This window comes from Orcinus orca, chromosome 8 (assembly GCF_937001465.1).
Source record: "Orcinus orca chromosome 8, mOrcOrc1.1, whole genome shotgun sequence".
In the NCBI taxonomy this organism is placed as follows: Eukaryota; Metazoa; Chordata; class Mammalia; order Artiodactyla; family Delphinidae; genus Orcinus; species Orcinus orca.
In genome coordinates this window covers 23,300,451-23,312,932 of record NC_064566.1, presented here as the reverse complement: position 1 = coordinate 23,312,932, position 12,482 = coordinate 23,300,451, and the positions used below count along the sequence as shown (strand labels likewise).

General features: G+C 43.5%; 1 protein-coding gene across 3 annotated transcripts in view; it reads right to left on the bottom strand.

Annotated features, from left to right (window-relative positions):
* The window catches only part of SLC1A2 (solute carrier family 1 member 2), a 150,312-nt gene that overhangs the window by 90,859 nt on the left and 46,971 nt on the right, over nucleotides 1-12,482 (bottom strand). The window contains exon 1 of one of the 3 annotated variants that reach the window (XM_033410674.2): nucleotides 11,443-11,567. The exons of 1 other annotated variant lie outside the window; for it this stretch is intronic. In XM_033410674.2, coding sequence (XP_033266565.2) covers nucleotides 11,443-11,450 — 8 coding nt within the window. In that variant the 5' untranslated portion in view covers nucleotides 11,451-11,567. Of the gene's footprint in view, nucleotides 1-11,442; nucleotides 11,568-12,482 lie in introns of those variants that run through there. One more of the 3 variants, XM_049712960.1, reaches the window with a different exon arrangement.

The following is a 12,482-nucleotide window of genomic DNA, read 5'->3' as shown; positions in this document are numbered from 1 at the left end:
AGGAAGGAATCAAAGGTGCAAAGGGAATCAAAGGCCAACAGGACCCTAGGAACAAACATCAAAGGACGGATGAAGTGGCAGTTTTCCATAAGTCCTTAGAAACACGGATTTTTTTGTGGACTGCAGACCACCAAACCTTGTCTGGCAAATGCCCAGGGCCCAGAAATCAATCATTCAGATAGTTTTTTTTCTTTTGAAACCTATGGCGCTGTCCTCTTCGTCCTAGCTCCTTTTCCTCCCTTCCTTTTGTAGAGGAACAAAAAGCGAGGAAAGGCCCTTCCCCTCCAGATTTGCAATCTCCTTTGCTCTGGGCACTCACCCAGAGACCTGACAAAGTCCTGGTGTCTCTCATAGCAAAGATATGTATCTAACGCACTTACTATTCACAGGACATCTGCATTTAAAGGAAGCCTGGCTCAGATGCTTAGATTTTCTGGATATCTGTCCACAGTTTCCTGTTTGCTGCATGCCTGGGGTGGGGATGGAGTGAATAACCCCCAGTCCTTGGGCTCAGGGAGCTTACAGTTAAGCAATTGAAAAGGCCATTCTAGTCTGTTTTCTACTTATTTTTTTCATCGGGGGCAGAAGTCTTTAGTTTTGAACAAGCTCTCCAGGGTACAAATCCCAGCTCCACCACTTACCAGCTAAGAAACTTGGAGTGAGTTTCTTAATGTCTCTGAGCCTCAGTTTTTCTCCTTTTTGGAATGTAAGCTCTGAATGGGATGACCCATGCAAAGGGCTCAGTTCAGTGCCCGGCACATGGCATTTACTCTGCTTACCTGCCAGGATGTGCCAGGAATCACTACTGACTTTTAGGACTCACACTGGGAGGACAAGAAAACATCTCCCAAACCCCAGAGGCTGAGTGAGCCATTAAGTCTTATCAACCCTTCTTATTTCCAGATGGAGAAACCAAGAGACTCTCTTCTTCTTCCTTGTTTTATCTTGCAGAGTGTAGGGGTGGAAGATGCTATCAACGTTTATTGAGCATCTACAGTGAGTCCAGCATGGCATTAGGCATGTCCTAGGCTTTATCTCTTTTAATCCTCACAACAACCCACAAGGTACAAACGTTTAACCCAGATCAAGTGAGAAGGAAAAGAGAGACTGAGGGTGTGAAACTTCCCCAAGGTCCTATAGCTACTGCAGAGCTGGGCTTCAAGCCCAGGCCTCTCCAGCCACCTCAGATGCTTCCCCCCTCTTGACTGGAGCCATACCTGAACCCCGGTACCTGGGGATCCTCCCACGAAGGCACACCAAGATAAGATGTCATCCCAGTGTGTCAATTTCAGGCCCTAACAAGCTTGGCAGAAGCAACAAAACTTTCGATGATGTATCAAATACTCTTAGCTACTCCATCAAGTCTGATTGGGAAGATGGCCACCTGGGGTTGGAGCCTCTCTCTGGTCTAGACCCAGACCCTGGGGTGGGTGACCTCCTAGCAGGCATTGGAAGCACCCTCCACTCATGGCCTTAAAAGCGTGATGGAAGGAGCCTTAATTCCATTCTTTGTATCATCTTGCACCTTGACCATACCACCTCTCTGAGAGAACATACTAAATCCCGCCCACATTTTTATTTCCTTTTAGAGATTTTCTTACACAGTGAACCCATCTACCCACTACCCTCATAGAATGGAATCTGCTGACCCAGTCTTCATTTGAGAGATTAATCATAATAGTATACTAACAATCGCTACTGAGTACTTACTCCGAGTCAGGTACTCTCCCAGAGAAATAGATACAATCAATCATTAGTTCCACTTTACAGATGGGAAAACTGAGGTTTAGAGTATGAGGTAGGTTAATCAAAGTCAGGCAACTGGTTAGTGGCATAGACAGAATACAAACCAGAAATGCTTTCCTTAGGAGCCCAGGCTCTACTCACCGTGTCACACGTTCTCCAGGGAAGTTGGGGCAGCCTCCCATTCCTTCCCCACCTCCCTGAATGGCCAGCACGTCTCCGCTCTCACAGATGGCACGTGGGCACCTGGGACTGTGGAGTCTGAAGAACACTCCAGACTAGCATATTTTCCTACCAACATGGACATGTGTGCCACCACTCCACCGCACTCAGCCCGGCCACAAGGAGGTTAATAAGCCCAAAACCATCTGGTTTTCAAGTAATATTTAGTGACCTCATGAGATACAGTATCATTGTGAGTGCTCTCTGTGTACTTTTAGAATGCAAGACAGAAAACTGCATATATCACAATTTTAGGAAAACCGTACATTGCATCAAGATGCCAAAAAAAAAAAAAAAAAAAAAGGCACCAAAAGTTTCCAGTGGCTGTAATGGTAGGATGACGGATGCATTTTATTTCCTTATATATTGACGGATGCATTTTATTTCCTTATTGATTCTTTCCTTTATGTTCAAACTTTCTACAACAAACACAAATTAACCTTTAGAACAAGAAACAAAAAACTTACAAAAATAAGCCGACTGACCCCCAAAAAAGTCTACATTATTCACGGTAAAGACAAAGGATAGTTAATCTGTAAGTAACCTCACTGGCACATGCTCCGTCACCTGGCTGCTTAACACATCGTGCCTGGTTACGAATTTACACCTCCATGTAGCACTACGTGGTTTCCAAGCCTGCCTCTGATGCTAAGAGAGGAATGTCAGGGTTGGGAGTGAATTACCTTAACCTGTCCCTGGCCCCTTTCCAGTCTGAGCCACAGCCTTCTGCAGAGGGAAGGTTTATTTACCGACAGCCTTGTGATGCATTTGGCCTATTTTGGGCTGGCAGGCGGGGCAGGATAGCTCTTTATCCACTCCTGCCTTGGCCGAGCCTCAGAGGTCACAGAGACAAGGCATTTTCATCTTGTCCCAGTGCCAAGGTTGTTTTTCTAGAAGCCACTCCAATGGCTGAGGAACCAGCCAGGTTCCAGCTCGCTTCTCCAAAGCACTGGCACAATTTCTCCTCCTAATAACATCATCCCCAGTTGGATTTGTAAAAACATCTCAGAGTGAGCTGTATCAAATCTGAGAAAAAGAGAGAGAGAATGCGAGCTGCCCTTCTTTTGTAATACACCTTAAAGGACACAGTTCACTCCAGGGGTTAGGCTGAGACAGTTGGGAGTAAGCTAATGCAATGGCTAAACAGTGCTGCAGAAGATGTAAATGGTAAATGGGAATTCAGGGGGTGGGGGAGAAGGGATCTGGGAAGGAAAAGGGAGGATCTTGACCAGGAAGAAAGAGGTCCTATCAACACAGTGGGGAGGTGGGAGCTTGCGTGGCAGAGATGGCCAATGAAGATTATCCTAGCTAGCAGGGGTGGTCAAAGGACCTTCAATAATAATAGCAATAATAATAACGTTGATAGTAATGATAGCTAACATTTCCAAAGCACTTAACTCCAGATGTCCTTCCAAGCACTTTATACCCACAACGATCCTGTGAGGTAGGTACTACTCTCATCCCCATTCCACGGGTGAAGAAACTGAGGCACCAAAAAGTACAGTTATCTGCCCAAAGTGACAGAGTAAGTGGGTTTTGAAAATCTCAGCCTGACTTCAGAAACTTTGTTCTTAACCACATCACTACACACTCTTTCCCTAAGAACAGAAATGCCAAAGGGACCACTGTATCCCACCCGCTGTGTTGTTCTGCAGGTAAGCCACCCGCTTCCCTCGCCGCTCAGACCATCAGTAAGCTCTGCTGTGTCTGCAGCCTCAAGGCTGTGGAACCCTGGGAAGCGGGGCATCAAAACGGCTTCCAGGGAGGGAAGGCAGGGTGGAAAGAGCCTGCACAGATGGTGACAGGGTGGAGAGGAAGAATTCGACAGAAGCAGGACTCAGATTGGGAGGTGCCTTGGAGAAATGCAAGCCTCTAAGAATCCATGGAAGAGAGGCTCAGTGGCCCTCCGAGTATGAGCTTCAAGTCAATTTCACGTAAATCATAAAGTACAGTAACATCCTGTGCCAAACTGGATGATTTGTGAAATTCTGAGACTCTGACACTTGAATTTTGATGCCTTACTTCCTTGGTTCTAAGGTAAGCTTTTTTCTTTCTTTAAATATTTTAGAACTTCTGAAATTGGAATATATACTTGCATATAATATTCAATATATACATCTATTGCAGTGTTTGCCTTTCTACTTGAAAAAACTATTATTAAATTGCTTTTGCAGATTACAACTAAGGGTGATTTAGGATGGAGTAAATGCAGCTGTTTAAGAACCTTCTGATCGGGCTTCCTGGTGGCACAGCTGTTAAGAATCCGCCTGCCAATGCAGGGGACATGGGTTCGAGCCCTGGTCCTGGAAGATCCCACATGCCGTGGTGCAACTAAGCCCGCGCGCCACAACTATTGAGCCTGTGCTCTGGAGCCCGTGAGCCACAACTACTGAGTCTGTGTGCTACAACTACTGAAGCCTGTGCACCTAGAGCCCATGCTCCGCAATAAGAGAAGCCACTGCAATAAGCCCGAGCACCACAATGAACAGTAGCCCCTGCTCGCTGCAACTAGAGAAAGCCCACGGGCAGCAACAAAGACCCAATATAGCCATAAATAAATAAATAAGAACCTTCTGATAGAAGCAGATGCACTGACTTTCTCACTCACTTGTCTCTTTACTGTTAAGGTTTCCACGACTCAAGCCGTTCATACAAATGTACAGAAGCAAATCCCCGCCTCTGCCTCACCCAGCAGACTCCTGCTCATCCTTCTGGTCTTGGATCAAATATTGCTGCCGCCAGGAAGCCTTCCTGACCGCGAAGATCAGGTCTAACTTCCCTATTCGTCTGTGTAATGGATTGATGTCCACCATCCTCCACTAGACTGCACCCGCCATGAGGGCAGGATTGGGCCTTTTTTCCCTCACAGTTAAATCACCACTTAAGAGCACAATACATAGCAGTACTATTCCCAATAGCCAAGACATAGAAACAACCTAAATGTCCATCAACAGATGAACGGATAAAGAAGATGTAATATATATATATATATATATATATATATATATATATATATATATATATATATACACACACAATGGAATATTACTCAGCCATAAAAAGAATGAAATAATGTCATTTGCAGCAACATGGATGGACCTAGAGATTATCATACTTAGCGAAGTAAGTCAGAAAGAGAAAGACAAATACCATATGATATCACTTATATGTAGAATCTAAAATACAACACAAATGAACATATCTATAAAACAGAAACAGACTCACAGACATAGAGAGCAGACTTGTGATTGCCAAAGGGGAGGGGGCTGGGGGAGAGACAGATTGGGACCTTGGGATTAGCAGATGCCAACTAGTATATATAGGATGGATAAACAACAAGGTCCTACTGTATAGCACAGGGAACTCTAGTCTATATCCTGTGATAAACCATAATGGAAAAGAATATGAAAAGGAATATATATATATGTATGTATGTATAACTGAGTCACTTTGCTGTACAGCAGAAATTAACACATTGTAAATCAATTACACTTCAATAAAAATTTTTTTTAATTTTTGAAAATACAAAAAAAAGAGAGCACAATAGGAATTTCAATAATTCTTTGCTTCATGAATAAACTTGAGTCTCTAATGAGAGCTGGAAGACAAATGATTAATTCTTGCCTCAGATGATTCCAAATTCCTTTCAGAAATTCTTGGCGGGCTTCCCTGGTGGCGCAGCGGTTGAGAGTCCGCCTGCCGATGCAGGGGACGCGGGTTCGTGCCCCAGTCCGGGAAGATCCCACATGCCACGGGGCGGCTGGGCCCGTGAGCCATGGCCGTTGAGCCTGCGCGTCCAGAGCCTGTGCTCCACAACAGAAGAGGCCACAACAGTAAGAGGCCCGCGTACCGCAAAAAAAAAAAAAAATTCTTGGCAAATATCACCACCTACAAGGGTGGACACGAGCTAGACTTTCAGGAGAGAAGAAAGTCTTGCCATCTTCCTACCATCACTGGACCACGGTGATATTTAATCCACTGCCTGTTAAATAATATTTAGGCATTTATTATTTTTCTGTACTGGCTCCTAGTGACTCTTTCTTACTCCTCTTTCATTTATAAGCCAAATCCTCACTTGAATGAATGTTAAATAAATAAATCATATGACCACAACATTTAGTACAATAATAGTATACATTTTAAACCTTGAGGAAGGAAAACTTCAACAGAGGTATTGGAATGGTGCGATAGGTTATTATTGATACTCTTTCAAATCCTGTATTCAAATCCTGTAATCCTTTCAACCACTGAGAAAAATTTCACACTTAGAAGGGTCCCTAGAAACCTTCAGATCTGGCCACTTGGCAGATAAAGGCCAAAGACAACATCAACTGCCAGATGACAGAGGTGTCCTACCGGTGTATCCTGGCACAAGAGACCCCCTAGAATAAAAGGCAAAGCTTACGGCCAAAGGCTCTGTATTGGTCCACTGCTTCAGGCGCTTCTCTTTCACCCTAACACAGCGGTTCTCAACCGGGGGCAATTCTACCATATCTGCAGACATTTCTCGTTGTCACAACTGAAGAGAAGGGGTGTTCCTTGCAGACAGAGGCCAGGGATGCTGCTAAACATCTCCCTGAACAGAGTTAGCTGGCTCCAAATGCCAACAGTGCAAAGGTCAAGGAGCCCTGCCCCGAGAGATGTCAGAGAAGGACCCAGAAGGAGCTCTGGGCAATTCCTCATGCTTCTCGGCCCCAACCACAACGTGCTCCCCTCACCACAACACATCTAAGCTTGTGCATCATACACCAAGGCACTTGTCTACTGCCGTATGTACACAAATATGGGCCAGAGGACAGCCCCAGCGCCACCAGAAACATGACGCATCTTCTGGGAGCAGCAATTTTACTCAGAATTCACTGAATTGTCTCGATTCTCAGATACATCTGGTTCCCGTATTTGAATATTTCTGAAAATGGAATGTGCCTTATAATTAATGCAGGTTTACCCGCCCCCGTGCTATTATGAAGTCAATGGAAACTCTTACAAACGATCATGTATCAGAAGCAGAGAAACATGGTAGTTTAAAACACAACACATAGAAATAAACACAAATAGACGATGGAGTGTGATGTAAAATGTGCTTGAAAGACAAAGACCAAACACAAGCCTTCAGAGAATTTCTCTCCTGCAGCTCCTTCCACCAGTGTGAGGTCACATGCCTCCACCTCGCTGGTAGAAAAGTTCAAAGCGTAGACTTTACTCTCAGGATGAAAAACAACCAGTAGCCTGAGGGTCTGTGATGAGACCAACCATGGTGGGCTCGCTTTAAAACCTCAGGTGGTCTGCCCTCCTCCTCCTGGCCCTCAGCACCCTCCTCCCGCATCTCCACCCCATTCATCCCCGCTGTCTCTCTTCTGTTCTCTCCCATAACTGGTACCATTTCCGGTGGTCAGCACCTGGCGGCATTCCGAGGCTCACTAGGAGGACAGCACCCATGGGTCCTGCCTGCTGACCGCCTTGTTTGACTGCATGGGTGCTGCAAATCAGCAGGGCGTGGTCAGTACAATGGCTCTGGAGTGAGTGAGGCCAGTTACAGACCTAGACTCAGCACGTTGGCCGACTGTCTCCCGGACAAGCTTAGGTTAACTCTTTACAGCTCGGTTTTCTCCTATGGAGAATGGCAGGGGATTATAATAGCACTCGCCCGCTACAGAGTTGTTTTTTCTTTTGGATATAAATAAAATAATCACGTGAAATACACAGTGCATGGCCAACTACCCGTAACAGTTGTTTTGGTCTTCTGAGCGGGTTGTAAGACATCCAGCCACAGTGATTCTAAAGACTCCATAGCCTGGTACGTAGTCACACATTGGGTAATCCTGAATGGGTTGAATGCTATCAAATACATCTAAATGGGGGCAGCTTGTGATTTTTTTTCCAAGTTCATCCTCACAAACCTATAATAAACCCATACAAAATCAGTAATTGATTTTTTAAAATTATTATTAATTTTTTGGCTGCGTTGGGTCGTCATTGCAGTGCGTGGGCTTTCTCTAGTTGCAGCGAGCAGGGGCTACTCTTTGTTGGGGTGCGTGGACTTCTAATTGCAGTGGCTTCTCTTGTTGCGAAGCACGGGCTCTAGGCACATAGGCCTCAGTAGTTGTGGCGCGCAGGCTCAGTAGTTGTGGCCCACAGGCTCAGATGCTCCGCAGCGTGTGGGATCCTCCCAGACCAGGGATTGAATCCGTGTCCCCTGCATTGGCAGGTGGATTCTTAACCACTGCGCCACCAGGGAAGTTCCACTAACTGATTTTTAACAATTAGTTAAAAATAAGGGATAATAGGGGCTTGTGTTCCTTTGTTCTATAAAATGTACAGGGATGAGATCTTTGACCCCACTGGTATCCCTGCATCGTAGAAAGGTTTAGTTGGAGAGAATTTAATAATGTTTATGCATGTCTCTGGTCAAGTGTTATGGCTGTGCATTTGCTAAGATTAAGACTCCAGACAACAGCCAGGGCTCACCTGGAACTCTGGGCAGAATGCCTTTGGTCAGGATGTGAGCAGAGAGGGGTTAACATTCCAAGACAGTCACTTTGGGTCAAGAATACATTATGTCTTTTCTTTCTGAGGCAAGGAAATTTAAGGACCCTGCTCTGCCACTTGAAAGCAAACTGGTTCTGAAGGTCTAGAATATCACTTTTCTCTTGCTGTTTAGGCTTGCCTTAAAACATTTAGGGCAAGTAGGTGAATGGCATTGAGAGGTGTAAAATTTGACAATTTGGGGAGAAGATAAAGAAAAATGAGGGAAAATGAACATGGAAGCAATCCTTTTCTTTCAGAGCTTTTCCCCAACACAAAACACCATGTTAATTTTATTATTTAGTAGAAATTAACTTTCTACTAGCACATTACATATTTTAAAGTATTGTTTATCTTTAATAATTAACATGCTCTTTTAATTCGCACAGTTTTTTTGCAAGCATTGCATGTACCTCCGGTTATGAAAAGGTACAAGTTTTCAAAAGTAAATTCAAACCTGTTGAACTTAACTTTAGATCCCTGTTAAGGCAGCAAATATAAAATAATGACTTAAATCAGACAGGAGTGGGGCTTTGTGCAAACAAGTACATTTGGACATCATAAGTGGGAGTATTAATTGGAGTTAGTAATTCTGGAAAGAGGTAACAAGTATTATAAATCTGTTTATATTCATGGGCCTGGTAACCCCATCTTGGGAACAATGTCCAAGAAAAGTAAATTTAATTCAGACAAAGATGGTCATTTGTAGCACTATTTAGATAAGAAGAAAATTACGAACAGCTCCATTCAATCACTCTGAAGAGGTTAAGCAAATGATACCACAACAGTAGTGAAGTATAACGAAGCCAGTTAAACATGTAATTTCTTATCCACATTCCCACACGGCAACCTAGTGCCTGTCCACACAGCTGGGCATAAAGCAGGTCCTCCACAAGGCCCGCACAAGACAAGAACGGACATAAGAAAAACCACGAGGATAGAAGGGACGTTAGAACAGGAGTTTACAGTAAAATGATTTGAGTTCGTTTTCTTAAAAAAGGGAGGAGGGGGAAGGCAGCCTAAAAAACAGATATAAGACTAAAGATAATAACATGATCTCAAATATTATCCTATATTATGACTAGAAAAAGATTCATTCTAATAATGATTATCTCTGGTTGAAGGAGTTGCAGGTGATTTTTTCCCCCTTAATTATACTTTTAAATATTTTGACAGTTATCTGAAATGAGCATACAGAACTTTTATGATCATATTATTAATAACCTTTTTTTAAAAAAAGAAACTATAAACAAATGAACCTTTAGGACTTAGTTTTAAACAGTGAGAGAAATGAGGCAAAATGTGAAAAGAATAAGTCATTTATATTACTGTGAAAAAGGAAAATCATCAGGTTTTTCACAGCTTGGTGTCATCCACCGTGTCAAATACATAGAGTCCTCGCCCAAAATCCAAACTTTCCACAGTTTATCTCTTCTTTCTGATTTCCTGAATTATTGCTATCAGCAGTTTCTGCTTCATTTGACTCATTTTTTAAAAATTAATTTATTTATTTCTGGTTGCGTTGGGTCTTTGCAGGCTTTCTCTAGTTACAGTGAACAGGGACTACTCTTCTTTGGGGTATGCTGGCTTCTCACTGCGGTGGCTTCTCTTGTTGCAGAGCATGGGCTCTAGGCACATTGGCTCAGTAGTTCTGGCTCGCAGGCTCTAGAGAGCAGACTCAGTAGTTGTGGCGCACAGGCTTAGTGGCTCCGCAGCATGTGGGATCTTCCTGGACCAGGGCTCGAACCCATGTCCCCTGCATTGGCAAGTGGATTCCTAACCACTGCGCCACCAGGGAAGTCCCATCATTATTTTTTTATCATCTTTTTGAGCTTCTAAAAACAAAAATCAGCATGTAAAAGGATAGAGTATTTAAGTACTGTCCCAATTGTGGTAAACCCTAAAACTGGGCCCAAAACATAGAAAACACTCAAAAGATATGATTGAAGAACAGAATGAACATAAGCCATTGTCTTCCCAATTATGGAGGAAAAAAAAAAAGAGTAATTTGAAGGGAAAAACAGCATGAGGAGCTGGTGGTCTTTGTAATACCTACACTTTGTGTTGCAAGAGGAATAAGAAGTGCTAGGGTCCCTGAGTAGAGCATTGGACCAAACACCTTACATATTTAGCAATATCAGAAAATATCTTTCCATCATGTAAACCAAGCCTGCTGGCTTTTCCATCACACCAAGTGCAACATCGCTTACCCTTTTGCTTTTCAACCTTTGGTCCCAAGACCTTTTGCAGCAGGATTAACTGGTTGATGATACAGTCTTAATAAAGTCATTCACATACCGTGCACTCGCACAGGGGAATACAGTTACCGCACAACAGGTAAATGGCAGAGCTGAGGTGCATGGACTTTTATCTGGACCAATTTCTTCAGCAATGATTGCTGAAGATGCTAGCTAACATTGGAACTTCTAGAAAGAGTCTGGGGTTGACTGCAGAAGACATCCTCGTTAAGGACTCTGTGTCATACTTCTGGGTGCTTAAGTTCTTCAAGATGCAATCATGGATGATGATTTTGGTACAAGGTACAGTTTTTCCAACTCATCCCTAAACACCTTATTAATATGTTATTTAAGCAATCATCTAAAGGAGAAAACGTCTATATGAAAAAGTATGAATATCATTTATTCATTCACTGATTCATTCAAAACATACTCATTGAGAAGCAAACCATGTGCCTGGTTCATTGCTAGGCATTGGGGTGCAGGGACCCACACATTTCTAGGGAAGCCCTGGTTCACAGAAGGAAGCCCACGTTATCTCAACCACTGGGAAAAGCAAGAGTCTTTGCCAAATACCAAAATAGGCTCCAATAAGTGTTTTATAATAACCCATTGTCCCACTTTCTGCTTCTCCTCTTCCTCCAGGAATATAAGGGGATTCCTCTCTTCTCATCGCCCCGCACTGTCCACCACCACCCCACCCAAGGCTTCTGACCTGACCATCCTCTCGTCTCCAGGAACGCACTGGCCACGTAGCGCCGGAATGAGTTCTGTCTTCCATCTCGGTGCTGTTGTACCTCCGGGAAAAATCTGCCAGTTGCTTTAAAGTTTACCTAGCCAGAGTTCTGATGTCACAGAAGTAACAAACTGTCCTACTGACTGTTGTCACTTAGCTGAAAAGCTCAAGGTCACTAAGTGTTTGTTTGAACATTGTGTAATTATGGGAGTTAAAGACCTCATCAGGATCATCTTAGGCCTTTGATGTCCCTTTCCTCTCCATAAGCAAGAACCGTACCTGTTTCCTATCCAGGTGTTGTGACTTTCCACTCGGCGAGCCCAGAAGCTTGCTGGCAAGCCCCAGTCACTGTCACGAGACCATCCTCCTTGGCACTTACCCTCACTCCTCTATCACTATCCTTACAGCTACTGCGATCATTAACCATTCCATCCCTGGCAGCCTCGCTCCCTGACACTTAACCTGGAATCATCAAAGTACTGAGTCTTTACCTTCTAATTCCCAATGTAAATGAAAGTAACCCTCTCCTTTTAAGGTTCGGAGATGTTGTCGCCTTCCAATCGATCCGAAATTTTCACAAGAGCTATGCATCTGGGAAAAAATTGTATTTTATTTGGTTCCTAATCTCAGCCATAGGTAAGTCTATAGCATGCAGTGGACACCTTTTGGGCCTCCACCTGAGACTTCAGTCCTACTTCCACCACTCATGATCTGTGTAATGCTGGGCAGATTACTTAACAACTCTGAACCTCAAATACCTCATTCATAAATAATAATAATAATAACATAATACCTCACAAGATTGTTGTGAAAATTAAATCAGTCAATATACATGTACATACCTAGAACATGGATAGCATGCAACACATAGTAACTATTATTTTCATCAGTATTTATTCAATCCACAAATATTTCTTAGGTACAACAGCCATTGCCTTTATGAGCCCTTAATGTCCTTTGAACAATTTTGCTATTGAGAGCTGCCATTAGAAGCCATGGCAAATCCACAGCCAACTGGA